The following is a 14,466-nucleotide window of genomic DNA, read 5'->3' as shown; positions in this document are numbered from 1 at the left end:
AACTACAGATACTTAGAAACACCTCCAACAACGTTTACCCTGAAGTCACAGGAGACTGAATTAGTTGAAAAATATCTAGCAAAGCAAACAGTTTCACTATTATGAACACAAATGTGTAATCGGAACATTTCAAAGTCCATTCAGGTACATACAATTAAAATATTTAGACAGAGCTCACCTCATTGCAGCTGAAGGTTTGCCTTTATTAAACTCAATACCAAAATCCTTCGACCTGTTGCTCTTTAAGGAAACACAACTGGGTTCTGGTTCTCCTTTGAGGTTCTGTTGGATCCTAGAGGATAAATCCTGAATTCAGTCTTAGTCCAATGTATTTAAAGTTAAACAGTGAAGCACAGAATTCTAAAGTGTCCCACGGGATGGATCCAAATATTTCTGGTTTCACTGTAAACCAAGGCTGGATTTAGGAAAATTGGGGTTCTAGCTAAAGACAGGCATGTGGCCCTCTGAATTGAGAAGACAATCAAAAGACCCATTATAGTGATACAGAAATCTTTATAGAATGAAAAAAGATTAATTATTAAATTTTGACTACCCCTAATGTTTTTAAGATTTCCTAAATGATATTATGTCTAGGGAAACTAACAGTTCAAGATATCTTTAATCACATTTTGGAGGATCAAAATGCCTTTTGAGATATCTCAAATTACGTCTGATCTGATGTGTCACATATCCGGAATTATAATCATATTTCAGTTTATTTGGACAAGTCAAAACTATATTTTTTTATATAAAAATTATGAAATATCCCCCTAGTGTGTCACTGAGGTGCCCTAACAGTTGCTGGCATAATTTTGCGAGGCTAAAATGGTGCTGGCTCTTCTTGACAAAGTTGTTTCAAAATGCCACAATATAGAAAGAACTCGGCAGTATGTGATGTGCGGAGAAGAAGAACTTTGTGAACTCTAAGACTGCTTCAGAAATCTGTCATTAATTGCTGCAGGGAAGTTAATTAGAGCTTGATATTTGAGCTCTACCAAGCTAGTGCCATCTTTTGCCTTATCGATCCGATTAGGGAGCTCAGACTTCGGCCAGCCGTTCTCTGTAACGCCCTCTTCTTACCGGCGATGGTTCTTTTAGGGACCATCAAAGCATTTCTGAACTAAGCACTCTTGAGAAATAAGAATAAATCTCTTGTCTCATGAACAACTGAAACAAAGGGTAAATCCTGCAACTTGCAAACCATTTCATTTAATTACAAGTTTTAGAATTTTTCTTCAATATAGATTCTCCTCTCTGCGCCTCTCTTTTCTTCGTAAGTGTTGCTAACTCCCCAGCAAGAAAGGCTGCTGTTTGCTATCCAAAAAGGTGCTATAAGGGACTAGATGACATAACCCAATTTGTAAATCATATCATCCAGCTGTAGGAGATTCAGAATCCCTGCGATTGCTTTTTGTTTTTCTGTCAGAGCAGTGCAGAGAGATAGCTGGAAGGGAAAACGTGCGAATTTTAAGAGTATTATCTTTTTTAGAAAGAAGCAAATAAATAAAATGCATATAATCCAATCATTTAGTTCTAACTTATTGTCAGTAATTCACCATTAGTTGTTTTCCAACCAATGAAAAAAACCTCACGAAGAAGAAAGCGATGCAGAGACAGGAGGAGCAGCAAAGGGGAGAAATTTAAAAAAGCACCAGTTCATTTTTATTAAGATGGTTTTCTAAATATTTTTATCTTATAAATTACAACACCGGGTTGAGAATGTCCCTACTAAAACAGAAGGGAAGCACAAAGAACAGAAACACATCAAAGGTTCTCTTCAAACCTGTTGCTACCCAAACTGGGCATTTTTCAAATCTGCAAGGAAATCCAAAAGACATGCAGCAGAACATAACGGTGAGAAGATTAAGCACAAAAACATTGCCATCCCATATGCTGCTGGAGTCTCTGAAAAATTCATGAGTTTGTCTCCAAACACACAAAATCCCAGTACATTTCAAACCTAACAAGACCCTTAAAGAAAGACTAGTATATCCTAAGGACAAAACCTTCAGACCAAATATGAGCGGAGTGGTGTCTGCAGTTCTGTGCAGTGAGGAATGCTCTGATCTTTATATTGCACAAACCAAACAACCTCTCCACAGACACATGGCAAGCACAGAAAAGTGACCTCCTCTGGACAAGACTGCTGTGCATCTACATTTTGGACAAAGGACATTCGTTTAAGGACCAGAATGTTCACATTTTGGAAAAAGAAAATAGGTGAATTGACAGAAGCGTGAAGGAAACTATATATGTTGAGAAAGATAAATTTTCTTAAACAGAGGGGGTGGACTCAGATCTCATCTTTCAATAACCTACAATGCAGCAATTGAGTGGATTCCTTCCCGCTATGATCGCAGCCCCAAACCCCTTTACAGGAGAACAGAAGAACTCGTCTATTCAGCCAGGCTAACACTTCCCCTTAATGACCACCCTTTTAGACACTTAGATGGGTATGGCACATTGCAGGCTAAAGAAGCTAAACGACCCCCCCCTTACAAAAAAGTGGACCCGTTGGTCCATTTCATTTAGCATGTTTAAAAAAAAACAAGGCTTTGTTGGGCTAGTGTATAAAACCTCAAACGCAACGCTATTCCTGACAATTTGAATTAATAAAGCTTCCTGGATTGGAAGCGATATGTCTTCTAACGTGGAGTCAAAATCCAGTGGGTTGTTTTTTCACATTTTTTGAAATGATTATGACCTATATGACTGAGAATCTTCACCAGCATTTGGATGATTTTTTTTTCTATCTAATAGTTGAATCAGCATCATGACTTGCCTACATGTGCATCACCTTAAGCTCTGCAGAAGCACCAACTCTGGTTCACTAATGTGACACAAGGTGATCCAGAAAGATTCAACTGGATGAAGAACAACTGATTTTAGCTCCAATATCATCTAACAAGATCATTTCATATCATCACAATAAAACAATCCTTTGATTATTTCCATTATTTAGCCTCCATCACTCACTGCTTCACATGTGAACACAGACATGTGAGAAAGAGTTGTGTTCACATTAATATGTTGGAATGAAGTTAAACTGATTAGTGGAACATTTAGAAACAGCTCACCAGGTTGCTGCTAGAGGTTGATGTGATTTAAAATCAGTAAAGTCATCCTTTGATTTGTTTCCCTTTAATGACACACAGCTGGGTTCTGGTCCAGGTTCTGGTTCTGGTCCAGGTTCTGGTCCAGGTTGTGGTTGTGCTGGTTTCCTGTGAATAAAGATGGTTTGTTGATGTTGATGCTGAGCTCTGACATGGAGAAGAGTCCTGGACGGTTAGAGATGGTGATCTGACCTCTGAGCTTTGCTCTGGTCCTCATGTTCTCCACACAGAGTGGTTTTAGAGGGAGGGACTCTGTCCTCTCTGTCCTCACACTGATCCATGCTGCTCACTTCACATCAGCCCACACACCTTCTACCTTCATCTGAAGAGGAAACACTTATCACTGTTACTCTGGTCAAGAATTGTAACAAAAATCAGCTCACTGCTCTCTGTTAAATTTTCTTCATGCAAATTCTTCTGCAGTATGTGACTGGTAAGTCAGCATAATTCCACTTTTACCAACAGGCCGTTTTAAAACAGTGCTGAGATCGATCTGAGCATGGTAACCGAGATAACTGTTGAGTGTAAATGGTGAGCACAACCGAACCGGACTGTGACAGATAAAACTGAACCGCACAAACATGGTACTATACTAGTTCAGATCAGTAGGACACAGTTCAGTTCTGGCTCGGTTCTCTGATAACAAAGAGCACATGAGCAGACCGCGTCATCTCTTTTCAGCCTCTATAATCATGACATTCATAAAAGTACAAGCTTCCCTACCGTGCCATACGATTTCCACTGCTTAGCAGTGTGATCACCCTCAAGGTCCATCGCTATTTCCTGCCGTCGCTATGGAAGCCCTGATTGGACTATTGTTTGTTGTATCCACTTCCCAAAATCTGACCCTGTGAAGTAAATTGACCAAATGCCTCCTCTTTCGCCTGACTCTCCACAAACTTCCTGAATGTTACAGGCGCCACCATGTTGGTTTGCTTGTTTCCCTCTAGAGAGCATTAATACCATAGATCACTACTAGCAGGCAAGGAACCGTGCTAGCGTGGTATGCAAATGGTCCAGGAACCAACCTTGGCATAGTTAACTTATCCAAGTTCGGCACAGATCGGTTTTCAGAGGGTAGCGTAAATAGTGCCATTAACTCTGATCTACCATAAAACCAGTTAAGGACCAGCTGGTGTCCGATATGAGAGTCCAGCACCAGGACCTTGATAGTGTATAGCTAGAACCTGATGTTGGAAAATCTTGAGTTTTTGGTTTCAAAATGACTGATTTGAGCTAGTTAATTTGAAAAGCAGTGCAGCCCTAATTCTGAGAGTTACCATGACAAAAGGCAAGAGGAAATATACCTATTTTACACAAGAATAACTTGTTTTAAAAAGAAAGAGCAACAGTGTCACAGCTGCAAACGACTAGGAGATGACATAGGAAAAGATTGCTGCCTGAGGTAAAGCCTAAGTTTATATGAATTCTGTAGTGGCAAGTCCTTGTGACATTTATTAAAAGCCCTCCTCTTTCTACGCTCCCCGCCAGTGAGAAGTGTCTCTGTCTGCTGGCGCACTGACGGTTCTCTACTGATGGGTATTTCAGTGGGCGCTGGACCTCCTGGCCCTGTGGGTCCCCACTGGGGGGTGGTGCGCCCCATACCTCGAACCTCGGCGCTCTCATTTGAATCCACCTTGGGGTGACCGGCCACCGGGGGAGCCTATGGGTATGCTGTCGCAGCCCCGTAGGACACCAGCACCATAGTTCATGGTCGAGTTGGGGACCTTTTGGGTTTAGCTCCTCGGCAGGCTCTAGGTGCTCTCATCTACCCTTCTCTTGTTGGTGCGGTTATCCCTATGTCTTTTCTCCTTCTCCCAGTAATCTGGGGTGCCTCTAGATATCTGGAGCTCACATCTGCTATTATGCACACTTTCATTCTGAAGAAGCTTTGTAAATGCTTTATACACGAGCATGCCCTCTGCATTAATACCATGGGAGTTCGGTTGCAGGTGTTCACGGACACACACTAATGGAAAATACTAAGCTGCAGTTACAGATATATACCACCCTGAATAATAACGTGTAATTACCATAGGAGTTGACTTCAACACATGTGGATATCTATAATATACCTTCTGCTTTTGAAGCCTTTTTTAATGTTTACTTTTGTTGTTTGCTGTCTTCTTTTTGCTGTTATGCTCTCTGTCTTGTGTTCCTTTCATCTCGTACAGGTGTGGATGCAGACTTTCAGGAGTTGCTATGTAACCTCATGCATGGTCTGTTTTTGCTTTTTTTTTTCTCTCTGTTCGTGCACTGTTTCCTGTCTCTATTTCTCTCTCTCTCTCCCCTTAGGTCTTATCCCCTCTATCTTTTTCTGTTGGGCGATCAGCTAGCTCTGGGACAGATGTGCTAATGACAGAACCGCACACAAAAAAGTACTTTCCATTGGTATATCACTTTGTTAAGATTCTTCCTGGGCAAAGTCACATTTCTAATCTGAACTGTAGTGATTGGTTCCCTATATAACATTTTTGCCAGCAGAAAATTAATTTCAGAATGTAAAAAAAACTAACTTTTTTGCCAAGAATTAGGTTTCAGATGCCTACAAAACTTTACACATTTATCAGCTTGACTGAATATGTATTTCTGATATCTGAAATACATTTCTTCCTTGTCAAAATGATAAAAAGCATAGACAAGCAACAACAGGAAATGTATTTTTTAGACATCAGAATGTTTATTTTAGATATGAAGAATGTTATTTTGAATTTCCAAAATTTTCATTATTAGCCAAAAAATCAAAGCAGCCTGCCATATTCTGTTGTAACCACATTGCAACCAAGATGACATTACTGGGGGGAAATGGTTTACTGCTTCAATTCTGCTTCATTGATTCTGTGTCAGCCCAAGTAAATAATTTTCTTATAGTGTGCACAGAACTGACAGGACGTTCCTGACTTAATCAGGAAATGAAATGACCTGATTTGCTTTAAGAAGGGTGGAAAAGAAGACAGTTTATTGAAAAAAAACCTGATCCTCACTGGGTTACATTTAGGGAGAATATTTCTACAGTAACAGGGACAGCAGTTGAGTGACCTCTCTTTGTGAAACAGATAACTTAAAAGTTTTCCTAAACTCAAAGGGGGAGTGTTGAGTGGAATTTAGTTTATGTTTGAAACAAACTACAATTCCTCAACACTCACTAACAGCTTGATCCTCTATAGTATTTTAGGAACAGACTTGTATCTTCACATTAGAATAAAAGTCAGCTTGAAAATATCAAGAAACAAAGAGCAACTCAGTGTCTTACCACAAACTCTTTCCCTTTACAGCTCTCTGTTGCCTTGTCTTTGAAAAAGAAGACAAACTCCTTGACTTCTCTGCTGTCGGTCCTCTGAGTATAAAAGCTGTCTTTACTCTGAAAGCAAACTTAATGTTCAGCTTACAGATCAAAGATCAGCTGATATAACTTTATGACCTAAACATTTTCAATGATTAACCTGCAGCTTCCTGCTGTCAATTGGACATTCAAAGAAAGATCTTCATTCTCAGGTCTCTGATTCTACCAACACCCAAGACTCTTTTCAGCATCTACAGATTCCAGGGTAATTTGATGTTTTCTAGTTGATCAAATAAAACCTTCGTCATCAGAGTTAAACAGGAAAATAAGTGGATGTTAAAAAACCAACAAATATGTTGTTTGCAGTTCCGTTCAACTTCCGTTCAGCTTAATCATTTCTAGACAGATAGAGGGGAGTGACTTTGGTTCTCACCTGATCCTGAACTTCTTCAGATCCAAGTCTGATGTATTTCTGTTGGAGATCTTTTATCCTATTTCATCTTGTTAGCTGGGTTCTCCAGGGTTTCTTCTTGATTCTGCAGATCATGTCATTGTCCTGGCACTAGTGGCTGGCCTGATTGCTTATTCCACCCACCTGTTTTACTCTGCCTGTTTTATCATTATTGTTTATCCTTTCCACCTGGTTTCAGCCCCAATATGTACTGTTTGTTTTCAAGCCACCAGTGCCAGATTATTCTAGCTGTTTGGTGTGAGTAACTCCAGCGTTAGACAATTATTATTATTATTCTGTTAGTGACCTGTTTCTGTCTTGTGGATCCTGAGTTTTGCTTTGCCCCTGTCAGCTCTGTTGGTCTGACCAGTTCTGGACTGTTTATTGGATGCAACTGGCTTACCGAACCTGGACTTATTTCCTGACCATGGCTTGGATTCCCTCATCGGTATCTCATCGGCTCTCTGATCATCTGGTTAACGAACTTAGACCCGCTACGACCTCGGCTTGGATCTCCCTTACTGGACACAGCTTCTCCCCGGCGTCGCTTGGCATCAGGGCTGCTCACCTCACGGTTCTCCGGGGGCCGCGCCCGCCGCAAGCGGATGACAATCACCTTTGCGGATTCCTCTCATCCTTTAGGGATTGGACTGAACTGTGAACCAGAGTATCCGGCTTATCCGCTCCAGCTGATGCGCTGATGCACGCCGTTTTTTTAATAAAGTCTTCTGGCAATCATCCAGATCTGTCTGTTGAATATTGGGCCCTTGGTTTCTGGTCCCTGACAGAATAATCTGGCCACTATGGATCCATCGACAGACAGATCTTGGCGCAAGGGCGTCGATCAAAAGATTTCTCAGCTTGAATCCGGGGTGACTGAGATTCTCGCATCTGATCCCTCCCATACAGCCGCACCCGTGTCCACGGCCCCGCCCACTTTCTCAGCCTTCCATGAACCTCGTCTGTCTGCTCCAGAGCTGTACAGGGGTGATCCGGAGCAGTGCAGAGCCTTTTTAACACAGTGGGAAATTCACTTCGAGCTGCAGCCCTCCGCGTTTCCGTCAGATCGAGCCATGATGGCTTATGTAATTACACTGTTGGCGAATATGTCTTGCCTGAAACAGTAAGGTTCTCTGTTACTATGGTTGACACTGAGAAGGAGGTCAGGCAGGCCCTTCTCAACAAACCTTCACCCACTGACTGTCCTAGTGACCATTTGTTCGTCCCAGACGCCCTCAGGAAGAAGGTGTTAAAGTTTTGCCACGCTTCCCGTCTGTTCTGTCATCCAGGTATATCCAAAACTATCAATGTAGTCCGGTCTCAGTTTTGGTGGCCTTTTCTGTCTGCAGATGTTCGAGAATTTGTGGCAGCCTGCCCCATTTGCAAGCAATCCAAGTCTTCCAAGAGACCTCCCTCTGGCTTCCTCCGGCCTCTGCCTATCCCGTCCTGGCCTTGGTCCCACATATCTATGGATTTCATTACGGGATTACCATGCTCAGAAGGTAACACTGTCATCCTCACTGTCATTGACAGGTTTTCTAAAATGATTCATCCGGTTCCTTTCCCTAAACTTCCTTCAGCTAGGGAAATGGGGGAGGTTCTTATCCGTGAGGTATATCGGCTACATGGCCTCCCCACGGATATAGTTTCCGACAGAGGTTCCCAATTTGTATCCTGTTTTTGGAGAGAGTTCTGTTCACTGTTGGGGATCACAGTCAGTCTGTCTTCAGGTTTTCACCCCCAAACTGACGGTCAGACAGAGAGGGTCAACCAGGAGATAGAGACAAAGATCTGCATCCTCTGTGAGGCTGATCCCACTAAGTGGGCCAGCCAGCTCCCGTGGGTTGAAAATGCTATTAACTCCACTCCCTCCAGCACCACTGGGTTGTCTCCTTTTTTCGTTTTTTTTGGTTTCCTTCCACTGGTGTTCACCATTCAGGAAAAGGAATCTAAGGTTCCCTCAGCCCGTCTTTCGGCCCTCAGGTGCCAGCGGGTCTGGAGAAGGGCTAGAAGGGCCATCACTAAATTCCTGGTGAGCCAGGCCAGGGCTGCCAACCGCTGGAGAGTTCCCACGGCCACTTACCTAGTGGGTCAAAGGGTTTGGCTGTCCTCAAAGGACCTGCGATTGAAAGTGGACAGTAAAAAGCTGGCTCCCCGTTTTATCGGGCCTTTCTCTCCCGATAAAATCTCCAAGGTGATGAACCCGGTAGCCGTCCGCCTCCACCTTCCTCTTTCATTACGTATACACCCCACGTTTCATGTGTCCCCAATTAAACCTTTTGTAACATCCAGGTTTGTGCCCACCTCTAGGTTGCCCCCTCCCATCCGTCTTATTGATGGGGGCCCAGCCTACACTGTCAACCGCCTCTTAAGGTCCAGACCGAGGGGCAGGGTACTCCAATACCTGTTTAATTGGGAGGGTTACGGGCCTGAGGAGCGGTCTTGGGTCCCGGCCCGTTTCATCTTGGACAAAGAGCTGATCAGGGATTTCCACAGAAATCACCCCGATCAACCTGTTGGGGCGACTGGAATCCGCCCTTGAGGGGGGGTTCTGTCATGGTCATGGCACTGGTGGCCCGCTTGATTGCTTATTCCACCCACCTGTTCTGCAATTTCCCAGCTTGGGATAAATAAAGTACATCTATTTACTGTGGAAGCTCATTGGTAGAATTCTCTTATGACAGAAAGAAGGCCGACGATTCACATTATTCCGTCATCACCCGGAGGGGGGAACATTTATTTACAAAACCAAATTCATACAGCTGTCTTAAACACTTCATACATTCAGCAATGCATCGTCTCGTCTCGGGTAATTCCCCCCCTTCAATCCATTGTGGGCGGCCTTTTATAGGCTCCACGTTGCACTGTGTGAATGCACGCGCACGACTGGACGCTCTGAAGAACTTTCTGGAAGTTCTTGTCCTGTGACCCTATTTTTGCCAAGACTTGTGACTTCCAGCTTGTAAACATCCTGTTATTTGCAAGATTTGTACGTGACTTCCAGCCTGTAAAAACCCTGTTTACATGTTGCAATCTCTGTGTTGCTAAGTGGGCATAAGGTCAGAAACAGGACTACATAAAGCAGTACAACTGCTTCCATGTTTGGCAAGCCAGCCAGATATTTATATTCTACAGCATTAGAGACTTTATTTATTGCTAAGACTCATACTTGAACTTCAAGATGTACTGTTTTGTTGCTAAGTAAGTATAGGGCCATGTTGTAGGATACATTCTGATTCTGATTTCTGATATAAGACAATAAAACTGCCACTATATTACTCTGCATGTTTTCTCATTATTGTTTATCCTTTCCACCTGGTTTCAGCCCCTATATATGCTGTTTGTTTTCAAGCCACCAGTGCCAGATTATTCTAGCTGTTTGGTGTGAGTAACTCCAGCATTAGACAATCATTATTATTATTCTGTTAGTGACCTGTTTCTGTCTTGTGGATCCCGAGTTTTGCTTTGCCCCTGTCAGCTCTGTTGGTCTGACCAGTTCTGGACTGTTTACTGGATGCAACTGGCTTACCGAACCTGTTTTCCTGACCATGGCTTGGATTCCCTCATCGGTATCTCATCGGCTCTCTGATCATCTGGTTAACAAACTTGGACCCGCTATGACCTCGGCTTGGATCTCCCTTACTGGACACAGCTTCTCCCCGGCGTCGTTTGGCATCAGCGCTGATCACCTCACAGAGGTAAAAAAAAACAAACACAAGAACCAGATGAGAGAACTTTTACAACACTATTTGACGAAGGCCAATATGACCAGCACATGGCTAGGGAAGGGCTTCAGGTTAGCTTCGGAGCAATCCACAAAGAGATCGTGGCTATCTGGGCAGACATGAAGGCAGGGCTGAGCTGCTTTCATGACAACTTCTCCGCCGACATGAAGAGAGATTTAAGACGTTTTAAAAAAAAATATTAATGGAGGACTAAACAAAATGTGTCGGACATAAAAGAGAAGCAAAAGAGAGCAGGGGAGTCGTTAAAACATGTGGCAGTAATGGAGGAGTGGACCGCAGCGGTGAAAGAGGTGCTGTTTCAAACTATAAACAACCAGGATAAAATTCAAGCCAAACTGACTGATTTAGAAGCGTGCTCATGTAGAAACAACATCTGTGTGTACGGGATTCCGGGGGATACAGAGGGAGACAATTCTTTGAAGTTTATGGATGGTTTCATTAAGGCAGAGCTGTCATTCCAGGATATCAATCTAGCTATACAATGCCACAACCAGGCTCTGGGTCCAAAACCACCGCAGAAAGCAAGCCCCGGCTCTGTAGTGATCTCCTTTCTGGCATTCAGAACCAGAGATTTGGTGTTTTTGCCACGTGGAAGAAAAGAGAGATACACCTCATCCAGCAGCTGGTTTATTTCCACCAGGCTATCCAACAGAGACCCAAAAGATGAGGAAAGCTTACACCCCTATCAGAAAATTTCTGAAAGAAAAAGGTCTCCACTTCCAAACCCCCCAGCCAACAAAGCTCTGTGTGTTTTTTGACGGTGGCCCAATCACGTATAGCAGCGCAACGGATGCCATGATGTCATGACCTGCAGAAGAGGGGTCTTGCTCCTGATTGTCACAGCAACAATGGTTCGCCCTCGACAGAGCCATTGGAGAAACTGGAGAAACTGTGCTGGGTGATGGTGGAGGCCAAACGACGCAGCTCCGATTCACATGGAGAGAGAGCATAGAAAAAACTCAGTGGATTTCGCCATGAGGCGGGAGACGCAGCCGCTTCTCCAAGTTAAGCGCCGCTTGGTAAAAATAATGCAGTAAGATAAGCAATCACAGTGATCTCATCCAGCAGGTGGACTAACAAGTCCATCCATCTAGCTTCCTCTGCTTATCCTGGGTCGGGTCGCAGGGGCAGCAGCTTAAGAAGGGAGGCCCAGACCTCCCTTTCCCCAGCCACTTCTTCTAGCCCCTCAGGAGGAACCCCAAGGCGTTCCCAGGCCAGCCGAGAAACATAGTCTCTCCAGTGTGTCCTGGGTCTTCCCCGGGGCCTCTCCCCTGTGGGACGTGCCTGGAACACCTCACCAGGGAGGCGTCCAGGAGGCATCCTAACCAAATGCTCAAGACACCTCAACTGCCTCCTCTCGATGTGGAGGAACAGCGACTCTACTCTGAGTCTCTCCCAGATGACCGAGCTTCTCATCCTGTCTCTAAGGGAGAGCCCAGCCACTCTACGGAGAAAACCCCTTTCGGCCACTTGTATCTGCAATCTCGTTCTTTTGGTGATGACCCAGAGTTCATGACCATAGATGAGGGTAGGAACGTAGATCGACAGGTGAATCGAGAGCTTCGCTTTTTGACTCAGCTCTCTCTTCACCACGACGGACCGGTTCAGCGCCCACTTCACGGCAGACGCTGCACCAATCCGCCTGTCAATCTCTCGCTCCCTTCTTGCCTTATTCCCGAACAAGATCCCGAGATACTTAAACTCCTCCACTTGGGGCAGGACACCCCCCCTGACCCGGAGAAGGCACTCTACCCTTTTACGGCTCAAGACCATGGCCTCGGATTTGGAGGCACTGATCCCCATCCCAGCTGCTTCACACTCGGCTGCAAACCGATCCAGCGAGAGCTGCAGATCACGACCTGATGAAGCCAATAGGACCGCATCATCTGTAAAAAGCAGAGATGCAATCCTGAGGCCACCAAAACGGATCCCCTCAACACCTTGGCTGCGCCTAGAAGATCTGTCCATGAAGGTAATGAACAGAATCGGTGACAAGGGGCAGCCCTATCGAGCCCTATTTACTGCCGGCAATGCGGACCAGACCTGACAGCCCATATCAAAGGGCCCGGCACCCCGTACTCCCGGAGAACCCCACACAGGGCCCCCCGAGGGACACAGTTGAATGCCTTCTCCAAGTCCACAAAGCACATGTAGACTGGTTGGGCGAACTCCCATGCACCCTCCAGGACCCTGCTGAGGGTGTAGAGCTGGTCCACGACCAGGACGAAAACCACACTGCTCTTCCTGAATCCGAGGTTCAACTATCCGATGGACCATTGTAGAATATAAATATCTGGCTGGCTTGCCAAATATGGAAGCAGTTGTACTGCGTTATGTAGCCCTGTTTCTGACCTTATGCTCACTTAACAACACAGAGAATGCAGCATGTAAACAGAGAGTCTACATACTAGGAGTCACGTACGAATCTTGGAAAAAACAGGGTTCTTACTGCCTGACTCGCACGCAATCAGGTCATAAGCTAAGAGATTTCCAAGAAAAGCATCCAGTCGTGCACGTGCATCCACACAGTGCGATGTGGAAACTATAAATGCTGCCCAGAATGGACTGAAGGTGGGGGATAACAGGATTTTGACGATGCGTTGCTGGATGTATGAAGTGTTTAAAACAGCTGTATGAATTCGGTTTTGTAATTAAATGTGTCCCCCCTTCAGATGATAATTTGAAGGGGGGACATATTGGCCAATCTGCCAATCCAGGGGAACTGCCCCCGATGTCCATGCTATGTTGCAGAGTCGCGCCAGCAAACACAACCCTACAACATCCAGTCCAGAGTCCCCAGGCCCATCTTCCTCTGTGGAAGGCATGTTGGTGGGATTGAGGAGGTCTTCGAAGTATTCCTCCCACTGACCCACAACGTCCCAAGTAGAGGTCAGCAGCACCGCTTCCCCCTCCTGAGATGCAGGATGGTGGACTAGAATCGCTTCGGAGCCGTACAGAAGTCTTTCTCCATGGCCTCTCCAAATTCCTCCCACACCCTGAGTTTTTGCCTCAGCAACCACCCGAGCCGCATGCCGCTTCGTCCGCCGGTACAAGCAGTATGGAGGAAAATTGACACGTTTTTTGTGGACTTTTATGGACCTTTCTGCCTCGGGCGCCATAGACCTCCATTATTTGAATGTCAGCAGACAGCAAGAAGCCTCCCAGATCTCCAGATGCATTTGAGATATCAAAAAAGTACTCCAGAGTGTTGTTCAGCATGGGGTTGAGTAGAAAATGAAGGCTAATCATGTTTTGGGTGTACTATTCCTTTAACAAGAAATATGTTACAGGGGAAAAAAATACAAAAAAAAAAGAAAATAAATAACGCATCACTGTAGTTTTGGGAGCAGGTTTAAAGGCTCAGATTGTGCACTGAGCTTAAACTCAACCCGAGCTATGTCAGTTCGCACTGGAGAGACCCCCCATGGAAACAGTCTCATGGGGACTTTATCTTCACCCAGGACTCTTCAATTAGTTATTTCGTTTTGGAAGTCGTTCCTCTACTAGCTTTTTAAGTTTCAGGTTCCATGTTCTTGATTTTTACAAATGTTTTATTGTGTAGGTCACCTTGGATGTGAAAGTTAGAGGGATTTATCTACTTAAAAATGTATGCTCCAACAGCAATATAAGCAATTAATGTTCACGGGTTACAGAATCCAATTAAAAGGAAAGCTCATAGCTAAGATGAAGAGAGAACAGCAACTATCATATGGCTAGAGAACCATTTAACAAAAGAGTATCATAAAAAACTTAAACAATGGGGTTTAAAAAGACTTTTACTCCTCCTACTAAAGTGGAAACACTAGGGGTGTGGCAATATTAATTGCAAAAATTGTGGACTTCCAGGTATCCAAACAAATTACAGACAAAAAA

At 44.4% G+C, this 14,466-nt stretch overlaps 1 protein-coding gene across 2 annotated transcripts in view; it reads right to left on the bottom strand.

The window, feature by feature from the left end:
• The window catches only part of LOC119776152 (NACHT, LRR and PYD domains-containing protein 3-like), a 36,926-nt gene extending 33,491 nt beyond the window's left edge, over positions 1–3,435 (bottom strand). For both annotated transcript variants that reach the window (XM_038274426.1, XM_038274427.1), the window contains exons 1-3: positions 3,306–3,435; positions 3,078–3,221; positions 179–292 (exon numbers count right to left, since the gene is read on the bottom strand). In XM_038274426.1, coding sequence (XP_038130354.1) covers positions 179–292; positions 3,078–3,221; positions 3,306–3,394 — 347 coding nt within the window. In that variant the 5' untranslated portion in view covers positions 3,395–3,435. The remainder of the gene's footprint in view (positions 1–178; positions 293–3,077; positions 3,222–3,305) is intronic.
• Positions 3,436–14,466: the final 11,031 nt, after the last annotated feature.

This window comes from Cyprinodon tularosa, unplaced genomic scaffold (assembly GCF_016077235.1).
Source record: "Cyprinodon tularosa strain WSP-4 unplaced genomic scaffold, ASM1607723v1 ctg914, whole genome shotgun sequence".
NCBI lineage: Eukaryota > Metazoa > Chordata > Actinopteri > Cyprinodontiformes > Cyprinodontidae > Cyprinodon > Cyprinodon tularosa.
This window is presented reverse-complemented; position numbering and strand designations above follow the sequence as displayed.